This window comes from Rhipicephalus microplus, chromosome 10 (genome assembly GCF_043290135.1).
Source record: "Rhipicephalus microplus isolate Deutch F79 chromosome 10, USDA_Rmic, whole genome shotgun sequence".
Taxonomy (NCBI): domain Eukaryota; kingdom Metazoa; phylum Arthropoda; class Arachnida; order Ixodida; family Ixodidae; genus Rhipicephalus; species Rhipicephalus microplus.
The window spans coordinates 6,688,754-6,706,847 of record NC_134709.1 but is presented as its reverse complement, the minus strand read 5'-3'; the positions used below and the strand labels follow the sequence as shown (position 1 = coordinate 6,706,847).

Genomic DNA, 18,094 nt, shown 5'->3' with positions numbered 1-18,094 from the left:
GTTAACTTTGCAAGAATGTTTTCCTTTCCTTTCCCTTTTCCAGACAGCACCACCTCTTCCGCACATCTGTTTTCCAAAATAAACATGCCGTCCATGACGCAAGTGGTCAGTGTGTGGCCACAGCGCACTGCTTAGTTTTCCGTGAAAAGTACACTCAATATGACCCTAAAATATAGTGAACCATCGAAATGTTTTTGGTATTCTCATTTTTGTGTGCATAATTTTCTAAATGCGTCAACAATGTGAGCGAGCAAAACTAAAATCAGTCGCAAACTGCTGTTCTACTTGCGGAGCAACACGAATACGCGAAAGCCTTGCCTTCGTAGCCTTCGCTCCATTGTCAAGATAAGCTGTCACCGAGTATAACAAGTAGATGTTTAAAGCTTACATCCTTGGTCTCACTGCAAAACCAAAACTGAGCTTGTTAATATCGGATTGGCCCTTTATCTACCGCACAAGCAGGGGATGAAAAATTTGGTTCCAGCACCACTCCCAAAAAATTTATAGTGAAATTCATTTCACACCACATTATTTGAACCCTACAAATTTACACTGTCACATAGAGGTCTGCACCCATCTACATTAAGCAATATCGTCCTTGCTAATGTCTTTTTTTGTACTTGTACCTAGTATAGAAAAAGGTATGTTGTATATTGTTTCAAATAGAACTTTGCTATAAATAATGTACAAACAGCACAAGCCATTATGAACACAATTACGCAGAAAAGTTGTTTGAGCAAGATTATACTATTATTGGTGACAAAATTTTTTAACAAGCATTTTATTTATTGAAACAGAACAGAGGAACGTTTGAGATATTGGTATTGTTGAACTTATGCCTGGAATAAAGCAGTTCACTCACCGAACTAGGACTGGTCCATTTTTGTTCGAAGGACTTCCTAGCCTCTTCAAGGAACCTCTCAACTATAAGAAAAAGAGAAAAAGAAAAGGCAACGTGGATGCATATAAATGGTTTGAGCTGAACACAACAGAGTTCATGTGTGAAGACACAAAGACTGGGGAAAACAAAATACAAATGAAGCGCAAGACAACATGAAACTAAGAAGATTGAAACCGAAGACTTGACAAGACAATATTACTTGCTAACAAATTCTACTTTAAGTAAGCAGGGAGTTGTGAAAGCCAGCTCAATAATGCCCAAAAAGGTTATCAATTATGACATATTTTTGAAGTTACACACTAATTATTGTTCCAAATTTCTCTAACTCTGAGCAACCTTCAACAGCAGAGATGGCTAAAAGATGTATTTGTGCTACGGCTCAGTCTTGGCATGCTGTTAAAGTGGAAATTCTTTCATTTATTTTTTAAATGTATTTTAATGCCTTGTCCTCATCCCATGTCCTTACAGATTGTTCTGCACAGGTTGACATAAATTTCCATATGTAGGTAAACCATGAACCTAGCTTAGGCATACTTATAGTGCATGCCTAGAGAATCAGAAATGATAACTATGTGCTGCATGAGAGCTTTTTTTTTTCTATCTCTGCACATAATAGCATTGAAAGGGCCTAAAGTAAACTATATATTGCAATATCTAAGCATGGTATATGTTCACAAGAGTACAGTAGCTTAAAATTGATGTCCATAATAGCAGTCTAAGGAATATCACTGAAGTAAACATTCACACAAGCTAGTATATTCAATACTATTTTTACAACATTTTTCATTTATTCCTTATCATTATTCTAAAAGAACACTGTGATTACTGGTGTTGCCGTAGCATGCACCATACTGCCAAACTCAAGTCAGTCGGTAACACTATGACATCTCCAGCCATATAAGGCAACTCATATCATCTCAAATGTAGAAAATGAAAAAGTGTTCTTCAAGTTGTCCAACATGATGCGTTCTAGCTCTTGCTGTCACCCTAAAAAATGGTTTCCACTGTGAGGCACTGCTTGCAAAGACCCATCCCATTCAATACTGCCAAACTATATTTTAAATCTTAGTAATGTGATGAACTCCAATGACATCATAAGCAGTCACCAGGTTACCTCACAATTTCACACATTCACCTATCAACACCAGAACCACAGGATGTGCTGCATACAGAACAAAAGCGAAACTTAAAAACTTAGAAGGTTTCTCACGGGCTGCCATATGCTATTTTTAGTCAGCAAATATAAGAAGAATGGTAGTAATTGCCTTCTGCACTTTTTTTCCTTCTTTCCCATTAGAAGACTTTTTTCTGTCTCTTCTGAGTATTGGCATTCTGCCGTAAAAGCAAAATTTTAACAGAACATTATCTTTCTTATAGAAAATAATATTTGCATGATGGCAAAAGTTTCACAAAATGTGCCTGGAACATTTTGATTACTGTTGTCAATTATTACTATACCAAAGAACTGCCTTGAAATTATATAACCTAATTGCAAGAGCATTACATGCTTTCATGCTACATTATTTTTTTAATATACATTCTTTGCCAGCAATACATCATACAGTCATGAGATATTTCTCATATGAATGAATACACTCACAAATATTCAGTTTAAATTGTATTGGAAAAGCAGAGTAAGTAAACTCCATGCACACGTAACACAAAGCAAAGGCAACATCTTCTTCTTGTTGAGCCACACCAATATTATTTAATACTATAAGTAGTTCACAAAAAAAAAACAGCCAATGAATCACTCCTTAGTCAAGCTGTTGCTAAGCGCTCAATCTGTTGTGTTAGGCTACAGTACTTAATGGGTGCAAGTGGCTACAATGCTGTTCCTATTTTGCAAGCATTAAACAACTAAGTGCCATTCAAGCAGATGATAGAATTTGTATAGGGAGCACATAATAAATATTTTCTGCATGCTTAGACAAGTGTAAAAGCATGTCACTTGAGATGCTCAATCTTGCCCTGAGCATAGAAAAAAAAAGAAAGCATGAATGTAAGGTTGCGCTTCTTTTTGTTCATGTTCTGCACATAACATTTATGCAATTTGCATACAAAACGCAAGGCTATGCAACTTAACGCTTCACCTCTAACGAAATATGTACTAAATAACTAGAAACAACCAGTTCAATGAACTATGTTAACAAGCCCAGTAAGCCCAGTTACCTATCTGCACTATCTCGTATATGCCCCACAAATTTGGGTCAATAATGTAATACAGTAAAAAGTTGGCCCAATCAAAGTACAGAGTCCTCCCACAAATACAAAGGTGTTGACAACTTCTGATCTCTTTTAAGTGTATTAATGAATAATTCTGCAGGTAAGTGCATTTGATATTCAAGATATGGCCCATTCCATTCTGCAGTGGAGAAACGGATGAATCCAGGAATATCACGAAGCAATGCTGTGCAAAGTGCAATGCAGGTGGGCATGCAAGGGCAATGGTTTATGTTATGGTCCTTGTGGTTGAACAGCCGCCGAACTGCCATTAAAAGCATAATTCCGCTCCTAAACTAGACTCTTAATATGCATAATACGTCACGGCTTTTCAGACAGCTGCCTAGTGTACAGTACCTGTACTAAGTATACAGAGTGTCTCAAAAAGTGTGTCTAAAATCCTCAAAAATTGGGAAAATGTCATATTTCCATGCTGCCTTCACAATTGCTTTTTCTGCGATGGCAGGCACCTAAGATGGTCAAAGACACCATAAGGGTCAGTAATTAGCAAAGTCAAACCAACACTTTAATTTGAGAGAATTGAAGTTCTTCATATGAAGAAACCATCAAAGCATTGAAATGTAAAAAGAACGGCCTCTAGTAATTATTGTGGTGTAATAAAATTAAACCAAATTCAATGACAAAACAGAAAACTAAGTATTGATGAGCGTAACAAACAGACCAGACTAGCGTCACCATTCAAAACAATGAATAGCTCTAGTTCTTCCGTGTTCGTGAATGCATGTACACCCATGCTATAAATGCAAGCGCAGCCCGGACACTCGACAGTCACACAACAAAGTCATTTTGATGGTTGATATAAGAACTTTCACTCATTTTGAATGTGTCAGAGGAACATGGCAGTTGCATACTTCCGAGTTTCACTTTTGTGCTTAATTAGGAAGAATTTCATTACTTTGCGATTATTACTAGAGGCCACTTTTTCCAATCCTAAAAGATACAGTGGGTTTTTCACATTAGGACTTCAATTCTCTTATTTGCCATGACTGCCTAACTCCCCCAAATGAAATGTTAATGAGTTTAACTTTATTATAAAAATTACCAATTAAGCCTTCAACAATCATAAGATCAATACTGCTAAAGCAGTAATTGTGGAGGCCATCGAATAAATATTGAATATTTCTCATTTTTGACATTTTGAGCTCATAGATTTCTTGGATCATCCAGTATAGTTTCATATTTAAGATGGGCCATCATGATGGCCTATTATAAAGACATTAAGCAACCGTTTTATATGCAGGGGAAGTTATTTTTCAGAAATGTAATGACTGATTTTAGCATTCTTGTTTATCACCCTCTTCTTTCCAAGGAACATGATTGGCGCTATTGGAGTTACTTTGCCCAAGCTTACTGCAGCCTTAATAAATTCAAAAGAATGTAGCTTGTGCTTCAGGCTCTAATATAATTTGGTAGAAAAAAGCAGTTGGTAGACCCCAGAGTGCAAAGCAGCAGACAGCGCTGCTTCTCATAGAGAAGAGATGCCAGGCTTGACTGTTAGTACAAGAGTGGCAAAACAGGGGGCAAATATGGAGTGTGGGAAGTGCAAAAGGCAGCTGCCAGAGGCATTGGGAGAGGGGGGGGGGGGGCAGGCAGCAGCCCACCTGACACGATGCCACTGCTCTTGAATGGAGCGGGCTTTGATTGCGTTGGCGTGGAACCCCCTACAAAGGGACAGACAGAGGATGTGACACAAGGGAAACAACAGCACATTCGACACAGAGACACACACAAACACACACACACACACACGCGCAGATACACATTGGTCTGGCATTGCGTGTTTGCACAGAAAGTGTGGTATGGTGCGGGAGGACTGAATATTGTGAGGCACACAATGTTGGTCACGATACTTGGGACGGTGCAAAATGAGCCTTCTTTTCACATTAAGCATACTTTGTAAGTGCTCAAGTTAACAAACAAAAAAGGCAAACAACAAGGAAATAATGTGGCAGACGCATGTGAGGCACTGTGTGTATGTTGTCCTCTCAAATGTCTTCTTAACTTGGGCCTACAAGCTATGTTTCAAGGACTGCAACTAACAGCCCAAGATGTCCCACTTGAGCTATATATTTTTTCACTTCGTCCCACTTCCTAGGAAACCAGTGCTGGTTTCAATAGTTTCCAATGTAAGACTGTCAATGGCAAGTGACCAGCTCTGTTGCTCAACTTACATGGCTTTGGTATGTACCTACACCAGTGCAGCCTTGATATCTTTTGTGACAATGACGGCCAGCTGCTACACTCGGGAATACCTTGACCTGCCACTTAATCACTTCCCCGTGACAAGACCATTGCCAATGGTTTCATCGCATATAATGGCTGAAACGCAGGCATTGTTATGTGGCCACTTCAAGGCAGACAAGCCAGTACACGCAAGGACCAGTGACATAGCTGTACAAGCATTGCTGTCGGCAAATGAAGACGACACCGTGCTGTAGCTGCATTTTAATCTGAGCTGAGAAGCAGAGCCCCAAGCCAAGAATAGATGAGCCCGCACAAAACACGACTGCGCCGGCCTGGAAAGTTATAACGGGAACACTACCCTGGCAAGGCCTGGAAAGAGTGATCCCGCCGAGAGGGAGCAATACGAGATGTGAACAAAGAGTGGGACACTGGCACTGTCTCGAGTGCTCAGATAGCGTTGGTGTCGCGTATACTATCCGCTCAGGTTGTAGGTAGAAACTTCTCTGGGAGGAGAGGGAGGGGGGGGGGCAATTGCATAGCTAGGGGGTGGCATACTGGGCCTGTGCACCCCTCCCTCTCGTACTTTTTTTTTGCAATATATAGAGCTCAAAATGACACTCAAACAGATCTCAAGTTGTTCGTGTTGACTGTCCTGCATACAAGGGCACTTACAAATTATTAATGCTAGATCCAAGTTAGCTCTAAGATATCTTAATTCGGTTTCAATGTACACGCAAGTGTTTATTTGAGTTGGCCGCACTTCGCGATGTCGCCATAGGTATGACGTAGATTGAGGCCCTGTGACGTTCCACGAGTAAAACAAGTATTATTGACGTCAGAGAACATTTGCAGCGACTGCTCAATACCCCGAGGACTATTGTTCGTCACCGCTCTTGCACTGTTGCCGAGCTGCTCTCAAGGTAGTTTTGGCGGCATATGCCAATAATGATTTTCTTTTCCTGAGGGAGGCACACTCAAAGCACCCACATTGCTTCATTCTTCAGGATGCACAGGTCCACCGATTTGAAAGTGGCATGTTAAGCGTGCCTGAAGTATGAGTCATGGCCCAAATACCATGAGAAACTAGCACCTCACAGCGGGAGAGTGTGTGAGACCATATGCGCTCAAACATGGTCCTCGAGACTTTGTGCCGGTGGGCAACCTCGGAGACCATATTCGAGTGGATGTGGTCTCACGCGCTCCCTTTCTGTGGGGTGCAAGTTTGTTATGATATTTAGGAGGACATTTCGAACAGGCGCAAAATTGTTCTCAAGTAATAAAGCTAGCATTAACTATACAATGGGTTACAGCATTTATGGTTCAATTTTGGTATAATCAGGCACCTTGCTACAAATTGCGATAAGAAAGAAAAAGCTGAAAACAAGACTTTCGCTTTCAAGGGTGCTTTCAGCAGGTATGCCTCCCTTTTAACACAATGCGATGCAATCGGTAGACCCCATCAGGCACTAGCAATAACTAAGATGCAATAAGAAGTTGATGCGGGAACGTCGAAGTCGTCACCTGTATTTAAAGCAAAAATTGGGTAAACAAAGGAACATGAGATTTAAAGCAAAAAGTGGGTGAACAAAGAACACCTGAGTGCAAGCGATGTGCGTGTTTTCAATTAAGTCAACAAAACTTGCACATACGCCAGCAAAAGCATGAAAACACAAACATATGTGTGCTGCCCCTAATACGACTTCAGTTGGCAACGGTTGGGTGCTCATTCTAATAAAACCAGAAAACAGTGCTCCACAGTAATTTTTCTGGACATTTCTAAGATCCACTAGTGGCAAAATTAAGCCAGAATCAAAGCAAGGCCCAAGTGCAGCATTTCTCCATGCCTATGATAAACACCAAGGTTTGTTGTAGGTACTATGTATGGGAATACGCATGCCGCTCACTTGATTACAGAACGGAGCTATGCCTGGGCCAGCGTAACTTGAGACAAAGCAAATTGTACTTTTGATTGTAATAGGTGTGCTGCTTTCTTTACATTCGTTTTAGATTTTTAATTAATAAGATTGTGCGCTTCCCAACATTCACTTGTTCGTGTAGGTAGTAGGTGATGTTCAACGAAGGTACATGCACACTCACACTACGCACGCTATAAATGCACGGACCTGATATATCTACGCACGAACATACATACACGCACACGCGACCTTTGCGCGCTACAAAAACGCGAAATAAAAAAAAATGACCGCAGCTTATTTTGCAGAATCGGTAGCACTACGACTTGTGCAGAAAACGAGCATATGCGAAAAATACACTCACAAACGTAAGGCAACAACAAATTTCCTAAAGCGAGTTTTTTTGCCCCTTGATTATTGAGAAGGCCGAATATTGACAAGAATGTACACACGCTACGTAATGGTGCACTCACCTAAGAGAATTGAGTCATCGTGAGCGAATTGATTACAAGAAACTACCGCAGTGTCCGTCACCTGCTTTCCGATGCGTCAGTTTCTGATTTGCACCGTTCTCCGTCGCGTGTCGTCTGCAACCTTCGGGAAGTGATATAACGATACGTTGTCATCTTTCCACCGCGATGCCAAACGTTGCGGCACACTTCAATGGTTTCTGGACATCGCTTTCTCCTTTCTCGGTCTCACGCGTGCGACATGCCGAAAAAAGAAAGGGAGGGGGGCTATGCGGTCTCTTCTCAACGCGCGCAACGTGGTAACCATGGAGGAAGGAGAGATATATATAAATAGAGAAGAAAGGCAGTGAGGTTAACGGAGGAGGAAAGAAAAGCCTATGGTGATAACATAGCTCCTTTCAAGGTTGACCCTGTTAGCGCCGTTTCCAGGCGCGGCCGCTAAGTGGCGAGCGCTTAGTTGGAGTCGCGATATCGTTGCAAACGGCTTCGCAGCTTGCGAAATAAACCGATCAGCAATCACGGGCACGTGCGCAGAACCATGCACATGGCCATGAAAGGTGAAAAGGGGGGTGGGCGCTGTAATCCGTACGCATGTAGGGTGCCTCGATGCGCTCGTTCGTCCTTACGCGTGTCCTGGGGCCACGCGTAAGATGAGGTAGAGCATTGTTGAAACGACTTGAGTTAAAACATCTACACCACGCACGCGATACACCCCCCCCCCACACAAACACACACACGTACACGCTTGTTTGCTTGCTCACACTAAAAAAGTTGCGAAGCGAGCTCGCTCCTGCGTAGTTTGGACAGCATCCTGCCTCATTCTGCGCGTGGCCCACTGTTCACTCAATCGAATCACCTGTTAGGCTTCGAATGCGTGGAAGGAGAAATTCGCGCACCCTTCCTGTCGATATGCTTTTTTATAATAAAAATAACGTTCCCAAACTAGGGTGTGATTACAAGAGACGTCGTACGTAGCGGAAGGCTCCGGAAATTTCCATCAACTGCAGCCGCTACCATCGAAATGGATGCGGTGGTCGGGATTCGAACCCACGACCTTCAAGTAAACAGACAAGTACCATAACCAAGAGACCAGCGGCAGCTGAAACTAACAGAAGACGACGGCTCCGATTCATGCAGCGCATGGCGTCACACACGCCATATCAAAATGGCGTTCGCCGGCGGTGGGCGGGGCCATGGCGGGGTTTATAGGACGGCGACTCACTCCTAGGACTCATTTTTAAAATTTAATATTCGCTTACGGTGCATTTTTTTCGTCGTATTAGTACGGGCATAATAGACCCTCTACTTCTATTTGTCGCTGAAAACCACAATTTGTAGAGAGACCGAGTCATGGCCCCTTTAAATTCCCTGCTCAAAAACGGAGAGGCGATTGTCGCTTCGCCTCTCCGAAAACAGTCACGTGCGCGTGCACGCAAGATGGCCGATTGCGGCAGGCACGGAACGCAAGCGCTGCCCACTCATTTATGGCGCAACTGGCGTCCAATTGAGGCTGCCCTCCTCAAGCACCTTTCCCAGAATGGGGGCTGCCACCACGGCGCACCCGAATAGAGCCAAGCAAAGCGAACGGGCCAAGAAACTAAGAGGAAAAGCGCGCTCGAAGTTGCAACTACACCAGACGCTGATGAGGCACGGCCGAGTGAGCCCGTGGCGAAAGCTACAGTGGAGATCAGTGGGCGCGCCAAAGTTGCCTGCCCAGTCTTGGATGCTGCACTCCGGAGCAATAAAGAGTAGGCTGATTAGTAAAACTAGTTTTTGTTCCTTCCCCCGGCTCTAAACAAGTGATCACCTGTACGGGTATTATCCTACTCACTATCCGTAAGGAAATTCGTCCACAACATTGCGCCAGCCCAAATTATGTACCTTTAATTTTTAGTGCTACGCATCGTCTGCATGCAATTCGGAACGACGGCATTCGAAGCAGTCAACAACAAAGAAGATAACTGTTGGGGATTTAATGTCCCAAAACCAAAATGTGTATACGGAGGGACGCCATAGTGGAGGGCTCTGATATTTAGGGCTCTTTTAACACGCACCTAATTGTAATAGGCGCATAAGCCTTTCGACTCCATCGAAATGCGGCCGCCAAGGCCGGGATTCGATCCCACGACCTCCGAGTCAGCAGTCGAGCACCGTAATCACTCTACGGGCCACTGCGGCGGGTGACGGCGAAACCGAGGCGAAAGCCGCTTTTGGCGACGGATTTAACGCCGTCGTGGTCGACCTTGAGTGCGGCTGAATCAAGCGACGTAGTATACACTTCCTCGAAACAATTTTCACACACGCCGACCAGCGGTTGAGCGAGGCTTGCTCCACCGGAGGCTCTCTAGTGGAGTAAGCCTCTGATGTGTTTTAAGGCACTATCCACTGACTAGAAGGAGCTGCGTTCCTCGCACTAGCTCATCTCAAGTTCCCTAACGCAAACAAAAAAAGAAGAAAACAGACGCGTGGACGCGTATCACGGCCGCGCTAGAGGAGCGGCGCGAGCGCACTCTAGTGCGCGCCGAGCAATTTGTGGTTGAGCGTAGGAAGAATGAACAGCAGGAGGCTAAACGTGCTGCGGAGACACCGGAGCAGAAATAACGTCTAGCCCTGCCTCTGTTCGCCCACAGATGCAGGGAGAGAGACGCGCGCATCGCGTTCCATTTTGATTCGGCTCGCTTGCTGGAGTCCGTGCCGACCGGTTGTGCCCTCGCGATCTCCGGCGTCAGCGTAGGTCCGGCCGACTGGGCTCGCCCTACGTCACCTCCTGACACCGACGACCTTCGACGACAGTGTAGCTCTGACCGACTGGACTTGCTCTACGCCATCTACCGACGCCGACAAGAGCTTTCGCAAGTGGTGCCCCGTGCTAGGACTCCTGTGACCGTGTTTCCATCTTTCATATCTCTCCTATCCCCTCAGTTTGTTGTTGCTCCTTCTGGCTTACCACCTCACGTCTCTTCCTCCTTCCTACACCTTTACTCCTACCCCTTTTATCCCTCCTCACCCCCATCCCTTGTGAGCTACTGTTGAGGTGTCACTCACTGAAGCAGACAGTTACGGGGCTCACTTTTTCTCTTTCTTTCTCTCTTAAGAATCACCTTCTACAATTTGATTCACCCCGACTCATTACTGCATTTTTTCTCCGCTAGGCAACGCATTCTGGCGCTGCAGTCAAACTGGAAAACTCGACTGCACGGTGTGTGTCGCGTCTCCCACGAAACATTCGTTGTCAGGGCACATGTTGAGCCCGTCCTGAGAGTGTGGCGTGATTGTTGCGGACAAGCATGTCCCGTCTGCTCCAGCCCTTCTTTTTACGCTCTCCAACCACTTCTACGTAATTTCAACTATGCTGTAACAAGTTCGGAGAAAGAAAGAAAATAAACAAGGATCGAAGCCAAGCAACACTAAAGCGTGCACAGAGCACACAAAAGGGGGCAATCAGCTGCTGTGGCTGTGTCGAACAATAAATTACGCCCAGTTCTCTCGAAAATAAACCTAACAAAAAAAGAAGACGCGCTATGCTGCAGACCGAACGGGGCCCTTTTCAGTGCGCGGAAGCCGGGTAAAGCTTCGAGATGCTACCAGGCTTTGTTAAAAAGCAAGTAATCATCACATTTAAAAAAAAAAGCCCAAAAACTTCCTTCGCGAGTAAGCCCGGAAGAAGCGGTAATTTAAAGAATTTTTCTTCTGATAAATATGCTTAGTTATAAGAAATAAAAATGTCACTCAAGTAGGAAGGGGAACCGCCAAAAAATAATTGATTATATTGTGCAGCGAAAACACGCCCAACTGTGTACGAAAGCGCAGTTCGTGACCTGGCGGCAATATTTTTAAAATGTCTCCAGTGTATGTATCTGCATGGTTGAACTCGTATTTGCCAGCGCATGATTAACGTAACTTGTCGATTCACCCAAAGCAAGCTTGACTTCCGGACTACTCAAAGTCCTCGACGAACATCCCCACCCAACCCCTTTACAAAAAAAAAAAAAACAATGCGACAAGTAACTAGAAAATTCTACAAGTAGCTCAGCGAAAATAAAGGAGACAGAATCCGCTTGTTATTAGAGGAACTGGCAACTCTCAAGCCGGTAGACGTGAGTTACTTGAAAAGGCGCTCGGGCGGCGCAATTCGAGCCCGCCTTTTTTCTTTTAACGTTTGAAGTTTATTTTCACCACAGAGTTACACGATGAAAGAAGCCTGCATCTCTAAAACAAACGTTGCAGTGCGCACGCAAAATGCTTATGTAGAGGAGGGTCGGTCAGGCAGACGAGTATTGACAAGAAACAAGAATTCCCGCGAGACACACAACTTCAAAAAAAAAAATAAGTAAGTATGAAGAATAATATTAATAATCTTGATGTACACGTGGTTCCCATTCCCATCAACAACAGCCGCAACGTTCACCCGCGTGCGGCGTGAGTAATACGAAACAAGCAGATGTGAAACAAGCAGAGTCTCACGAAGGTTATGCTCAACATAAAATGTGCACAGCAAAAAACCAACAAAGAGGAGTTATTCGAGCCACTATTGCTCACACGAAGAAGTATACGCATGACAGTTGCCCAGCAAAACTGCCTCATTTCGTAGATCTCGCAAGGCACCGAGTGTGTACAGCTGGACAAATAATAGGGGACGTCACGTTTCTGGGCGCCTCGCGCTAACTGTCGTTTCAACGCCGCCATCTTCTCCTCGTGCTGCATGCACAATAGAAGAATCGCCCAGTGTGTCACCGCCTCTTTCTCACAATAACAAACTGCCGCGCGCAACGCAAAGAGTGCGAACGTCATGGCGCGAGCTGCTGGCACCTGCTGCGAGGACTAAAAGCGTCGCAATGACTAGGGCAAGGTCCGCAAGCCATGCCGAACCAACCTTATACAATGTAACGGCATACACGGCACGCAACATACATTCGAAGTTAACACCTTTACTGGTTATCCTCATCGCCGGAGCACGATTATAACACTATAGCAAATGAACGTTAATTGGAACTAACAAGCCAGGAAGTCAAAGAAAGTATAGGAGATATTTGTAGTAATTATGATTTAAATGTGAAGCAGATAAAGTGGACAAAAGATAACAAACTGCTGGCAGGAACCAAACCTGCGAGACCTTCGAATAACGCGTCCGAGTAAATGAACGAAAAGACAATACTAGACCCTCTACTTACTAACAACAGTTCTCCCACTGCACCAATGCATCCACTAGTATGCAATGGACAATACTGCACCACCCCTCGAAGGTCGATCACAGAACGAATAACCTCCCCGCCGCCACTTCCGAGGTTTTAGTTCTAATGTCACCTATTAAGTGCAGATGAGCGAAGCAGCAACAAGGCTCCCGGCGTATAGCATATATGACGCATCATCCTTCTGCGTCAGCTAATATGAAAATTATGAGGCTCATTGATGATTGTTATAGGTTTTAACTTCCCAAAACCACCACCTAATGAGAGACGCCCATAGTGGAAGGCTCTGGAAATTTTGACCACCAGGAGTTCTTTAACGTGCGCCCATAGGTATAAGCACACAAGCCTCAAGCATTTTCGCCTTTATCGAAGATGCCGGGATCGAACCACAGCCGCTACGGCCAGGATTCGATCCCACGACCAAAATTATGAGGCTTTTCGTGCCAAAATCACAATACGAATATGAGAGAACCCCTAGAACTGCAAATTAATTTGCACCGCATAGGGTACTTTAACATGCACGTAAATCTATACATGCGCAGGTGTTCTTGCATTTCCCCCACATCGAAGTACGGCCACCGTGAAAGGAGATCGAACTCGCGCCCTTGAGCGCAGAATTGTCCCTTACATAATCGTGGATCCATTGGTGCAGTGGGAGAACTGTTGGTATTACACTCTTAAAAAAAAGGGAGCGAGAATGGAGAAACGAGCTCCGTTCCTCCTTCGGCGCAGCGACTTCCTCCCTTTCGGGCGCTTTACCCGTCGCGCCCTCTCGCGGCAAGGACCGAAGGAGAAACGTTCCTCCTTCAGCGTTCTAGTTTCTCCTCAATCACGGGGGTCTTGCTCGCGCGCATGCGCACGCCAAGCCTATAGCCGCCCGCGGCCAGTCGCGAGCGATTGCTTTCACCTAAGATTGTTGTAAGCAATGCAGGAATGGCGTTTTCTTTTGTTTTATTAGTATAGAGTAAAAGCCTCTTTTTTTTTATCGTCAGGCACTCGCACGATGCTCCGCACACTTCCATGTGTGCCTCGTGTTGTTTCATACTACCAATTTGTCACGAATACAAGGAGCTCTGCTTCCCAAGCAGTCTTGCTTTATCGATTACCTTAGAGTGTAAAAAAAAATAATGATTTTTTTCGGTGTCGACATACTTGGTAAGCCCACGCATTTTTAGTTTCGTACGGCACCAACAGCACTCATGAATGCAACGAGGCGCGCAAAAAAGCATCACACTTATTTTTTCAATAGTGTAGGAAACCTGATACCACTCTACAGTCCATGCGTGAAAGTACGATCATATACAATTGATAGAGTTATACGTGCCACTACCACCATATGGATGTTCTTTGCAGTTTACCCCCATTCGAATACGGCCGCCGTGGCCGGAAGTCGAACCTGCGTCCATCAGCATAGTCACACGACACCCAATAAGGCTATGCTACCCCGGCAGGTGAAAGCACAAAGGGAAACAGGCTGCGAAGTTTCACCGAGCGTTTATTCGCCAGACTAGATTACAACCATCAGAAACTTTTTAAACATCATCATAACTAAACTTTTGTGAAAAGTGAACCAATGACTTCTGTAGGTTAAACCAAATTCTGAATCGCATTCGTTTTGAATTGCCCATGCCAGCACTGAGAAGTAGGAAGGAATTATGCACGCGAGCAGTATGTCTTTCTCGTCCATGATTCTCCTTTGTCGTGAGAAACTCAACACAAAATGCACTTCTAGTAGCAGCTGTGCACAGCAAGTAAGTACTAACGCTCACTCACCTTTGTGAAAAGAGTATTCCGAATCCAGAGTAATAACCATCACAGCCACAGCGCTAACAACAAAATTGTGGCACGCACCTATGATTGCAAGTTGACACGCGAGGCGAATCGCGAGAGGCATCTGAAGCGGAAAAGTATGCAGGCACAACATTCTATAAAGTTATAGTAAACTTGCGCACTGCAGCGATAGTTCCTACACTCAAGTATGAGAGCTGCCGCGGCGCCAACAGCCACTGTCATGGCTCACGAAAAAATACCGTCGGATGCGAGGTCATCGCTTATTTATCTCGCAAGACCCGCGTTGTAACGTACGTATACACTGCTAGGACGGTCGTTACCGCATTAAAAACATTGTCATTGAAGGGCTAGTGGTGTACTATATCCATGGCTAACGGCCACACTTGTGGTACGCACGTAAAAATAATATAAGCAAACGTTAAGACGAAACAACTAAACGATGTCGACGTGACCACAGAACACCTACCACAACGGAGACAAAGTTTGGTCTGCATGCTGCGCCCTCTCCAAGTAAGAAGAAGAAAAAAAAACGTGACCTCCGAAATGCCTAACGCGCGGCGAGTGTTTGCACTCTTAGAGGCTTCAAGAAAAAAAAAAGTAACTGTGGCAGTGGTCGACAGATGGCGCAGCGTTCGAATTGCCGTGGGCATTCTAAGCACGGCTTGGGGCATCCGCCTTTGTGAAAACCTGATAAGCTCTAGTAATTATTCCGTTCATTATTGTGCAACAATTTATTAACTAAGCTTTACCTAAGCATCAGATACAATATATTTACGTGTGCGCATGTTGTGGTATTGATAAAAAACGTAAAAAAACGTGTAAGAAAACCTACTTGTAACCTGTGCCGCTCATGTCAGTCGAAATTCATCGCTATATAAGCTGGCGCGCTTTCATAGTAGAGTGTGAGTAAACACGTCGAGGTGTGAGCCGCTGGTTTTGAATGGGTGATTGTGCTCTTGTTGCGTACTTGTTAGCGTATGCGCTAGTGTACTTGTTGCGTACTATTTGTGTTACTATGTGACCATGTGTGCATGTGTAGCTATATGGATTGCATCAGCACATAATAGGCCTTCGGTGCCCGTAAGTGGTCTTGAATGGGTTGATGCGTAAACAATCCTCAAGGGAGCCGTGATAGTGGGTAATAACATCAAAAAGTTGACTGCCGCGACGTTTTTTTTTTTTAACTTTGTCCAATCCCTCCAGATGGCGCCACCTACCACCACCTACTTCATTGCTATGACGCTCTCACACCTCCAGCCATTTATATATCGTTGAACATCTATCTATCAAAGCTGCACTACGGAGTCGGAATGATTTCGCTGCGATCGAGTGTACGGTTCGGAGGCACATCTCGTGACCTGCGGACCCGTAAGCGCATGGATAACGTCGCTACACTATGTGAATCTGCGAGAAATAAATACAGCAAGCCTAGCATGCACTCTTCAGGTGAGGGCTCTGCAGAAACCGTGTCTTTCGGAGTGAACGTGGCTTCGCTGACCGAACGAAACGTACTTGCTCCGTCGTTCTCTTTCGCGATGTGTTCACCGCCACAGGTTCGTCTGCTTGTTTTTATAATAATTTCGTTCAATATCAAGCTCAGCGGGACCGTTTTTTGTAACTTTCAGTGCCGTGTACTCCTTACCAGTCGAGAATCGTTGCATTTGCTAAGCCTACTCGCTTCGCCGGGGGGCAGCCATGTTGATTTTCATAAGGAGGAACGTGTTTCTCCGTGGATGAGGGAGCAACGTTTCTCTATTTGAAGACGAACATTGGGGACATCGCCGTTCCTCCCTAAATGGAGAGTACGTCACTCCATTTTTTTTAAGAGTGTAGGCAGCAGGTGTAGTATTGTCTTTTCGTTCTTTATACTCGGACGCGTTATTCGAAGGTCGTATATAGGTTCGGTTCCTGCCAGCGATATGTGACAGGAAAGGTTTGAGAAGCGTTATCCCATCGCTTTTCAAACCTTCCATGCGCTGTTAACATTTAGTAAAAGGAACATTTGGCCACGCGCCACAATCGAACCGTTTACCCCGATGTGAGCGGCAATGGTGTTCGGCTGCTGACCTACAAAAACCACAAGAGCTAGCACTATAGTGGCAGCAGCCAGCCAGAGGGCAAGGGAGTAGGCTTACTATATATTTTTTTTTCAGTCGAAGGGGGGGGAGGGCATCGGCCACGTTGCCACACCCTGGCCAGGCCACCGCCATGGGGTGTACGCGTCGTTGCAGCATACTTCCATACCTTCAACGACGTGGCACGTGACGTACATGCTCAGGAGGTCTGCCGAGTGTGATGCCAAACCTGAAGTTCCGCTACTGCGCTTTTAATGGAGTGCATAGGGTAAGTAAACGCGCGCATTGCAAGCCTCCTCGTTAATACAATTCAACATTGTAGGTACATGTGTCCACTTGTGCTGCGCCAAGCATTTCATGGTCTCACTGCCCATGTTCATGGTATTTTATGTTCACCCACGTCCTAGCCATATATCGGGGAGACTCGGATTCACCTCAAGTGACAAACGTCCCTTTTCTCCCGAGCCTCCGACCAGCGACTGCATACTTTTCCTCTAAGAGCACGTTTCCGAGATAAAAGTTGAACATACACTGAGCACAACAGCTTCCACCCCAGATTTTTTTTAATCCTCGGGTTCAACGCGTCTTGGACGTTAATCCTTTGTTTGCAAACTGGCCCCACACACAGCGCGCTCGGCTGGTCGCGTAAGAGGTGCATCGCGCATCTTGCCCGTCTTGGGCGACACGCGATTGTGCTCGATGCGCGGAGCTGTCGAGATGGCGCCTGTCCTGGAAGCAACCGGAATGCCGACGGGGTCAGGGCGCGGCCACTGGAGCGACCGTTCGAAGGAGGTCGAGGAAGGAACAACGTCCTCACACCACGCTCATTGCGATATGCTCGATAATCGGCCAGAACAAACGCAGCGCTTCGCCAGGCGGTTGGCACCTACAGCCTGAGCGCTATCGATAGCTTGCTAAGGTTGAAGACTGGGCGTCTTGGTAAAGCACGCCTGCAGATTGATAGCGCTACTGATCGACATGACACAAAACAATACACACAACATGTTGTTGTGTGTGTATCTTTCTTGTTGCACATCGATCAATTGCGCTATATTATTATCTACATCTATAGGGCTTGCGCATGACGTCATGAACGCGGGTTATTGGCTTTACATCATCACAGCTATGATGACTACGAGGCACGCAGCCTTATCACATTTCGCTTAACCTGCTTCAATGAGAAAACGACACGGCGGGAACATCATTGGTCTTTATGCGCAAATAACGAAAGAACCTACATGTCACGTATTGATAACGTTAACGTGACATCACAAACTTCGCGCCCCATCATCCCACGGTTTCAGTGACGACACTGCAAGCCATGCAT

The 18,094-nt window shown here is 45.2% G+C and overlaps 1 protein-coding gene across 5 annotated transcripts in view; it reads right to left on the bottom strand.

Annotated features, from left to right (window-relative positions):
• Pka-C1 (Protein kinase, cAMP-dependent, catalytic subunit 1) overlaps window positions 1–18,094 on the bottom strand; it is a 304,993-nt gene that overhangs the window by 41,758 nt on the left and 245,141 nt on the right. For 4 of the 5 annotated variants that reach the window (XM_037431646.2, XM_075874947.1, XM_075874948.1 and 1 more), the window contains one exon: window positions 863–924. In XM_037431646.2, the coding sequence (XP_037287543.2) occupies window positions 863–924 (62 nt within the window). Of the gene's footprint in view, window positions 1–862; window positions 925–4,746; window positions 4,807–18,094 lie in introns of all 5 variants that reach the window. The other variant, XM_037431647.2, reaches the window with a different exon arrangement.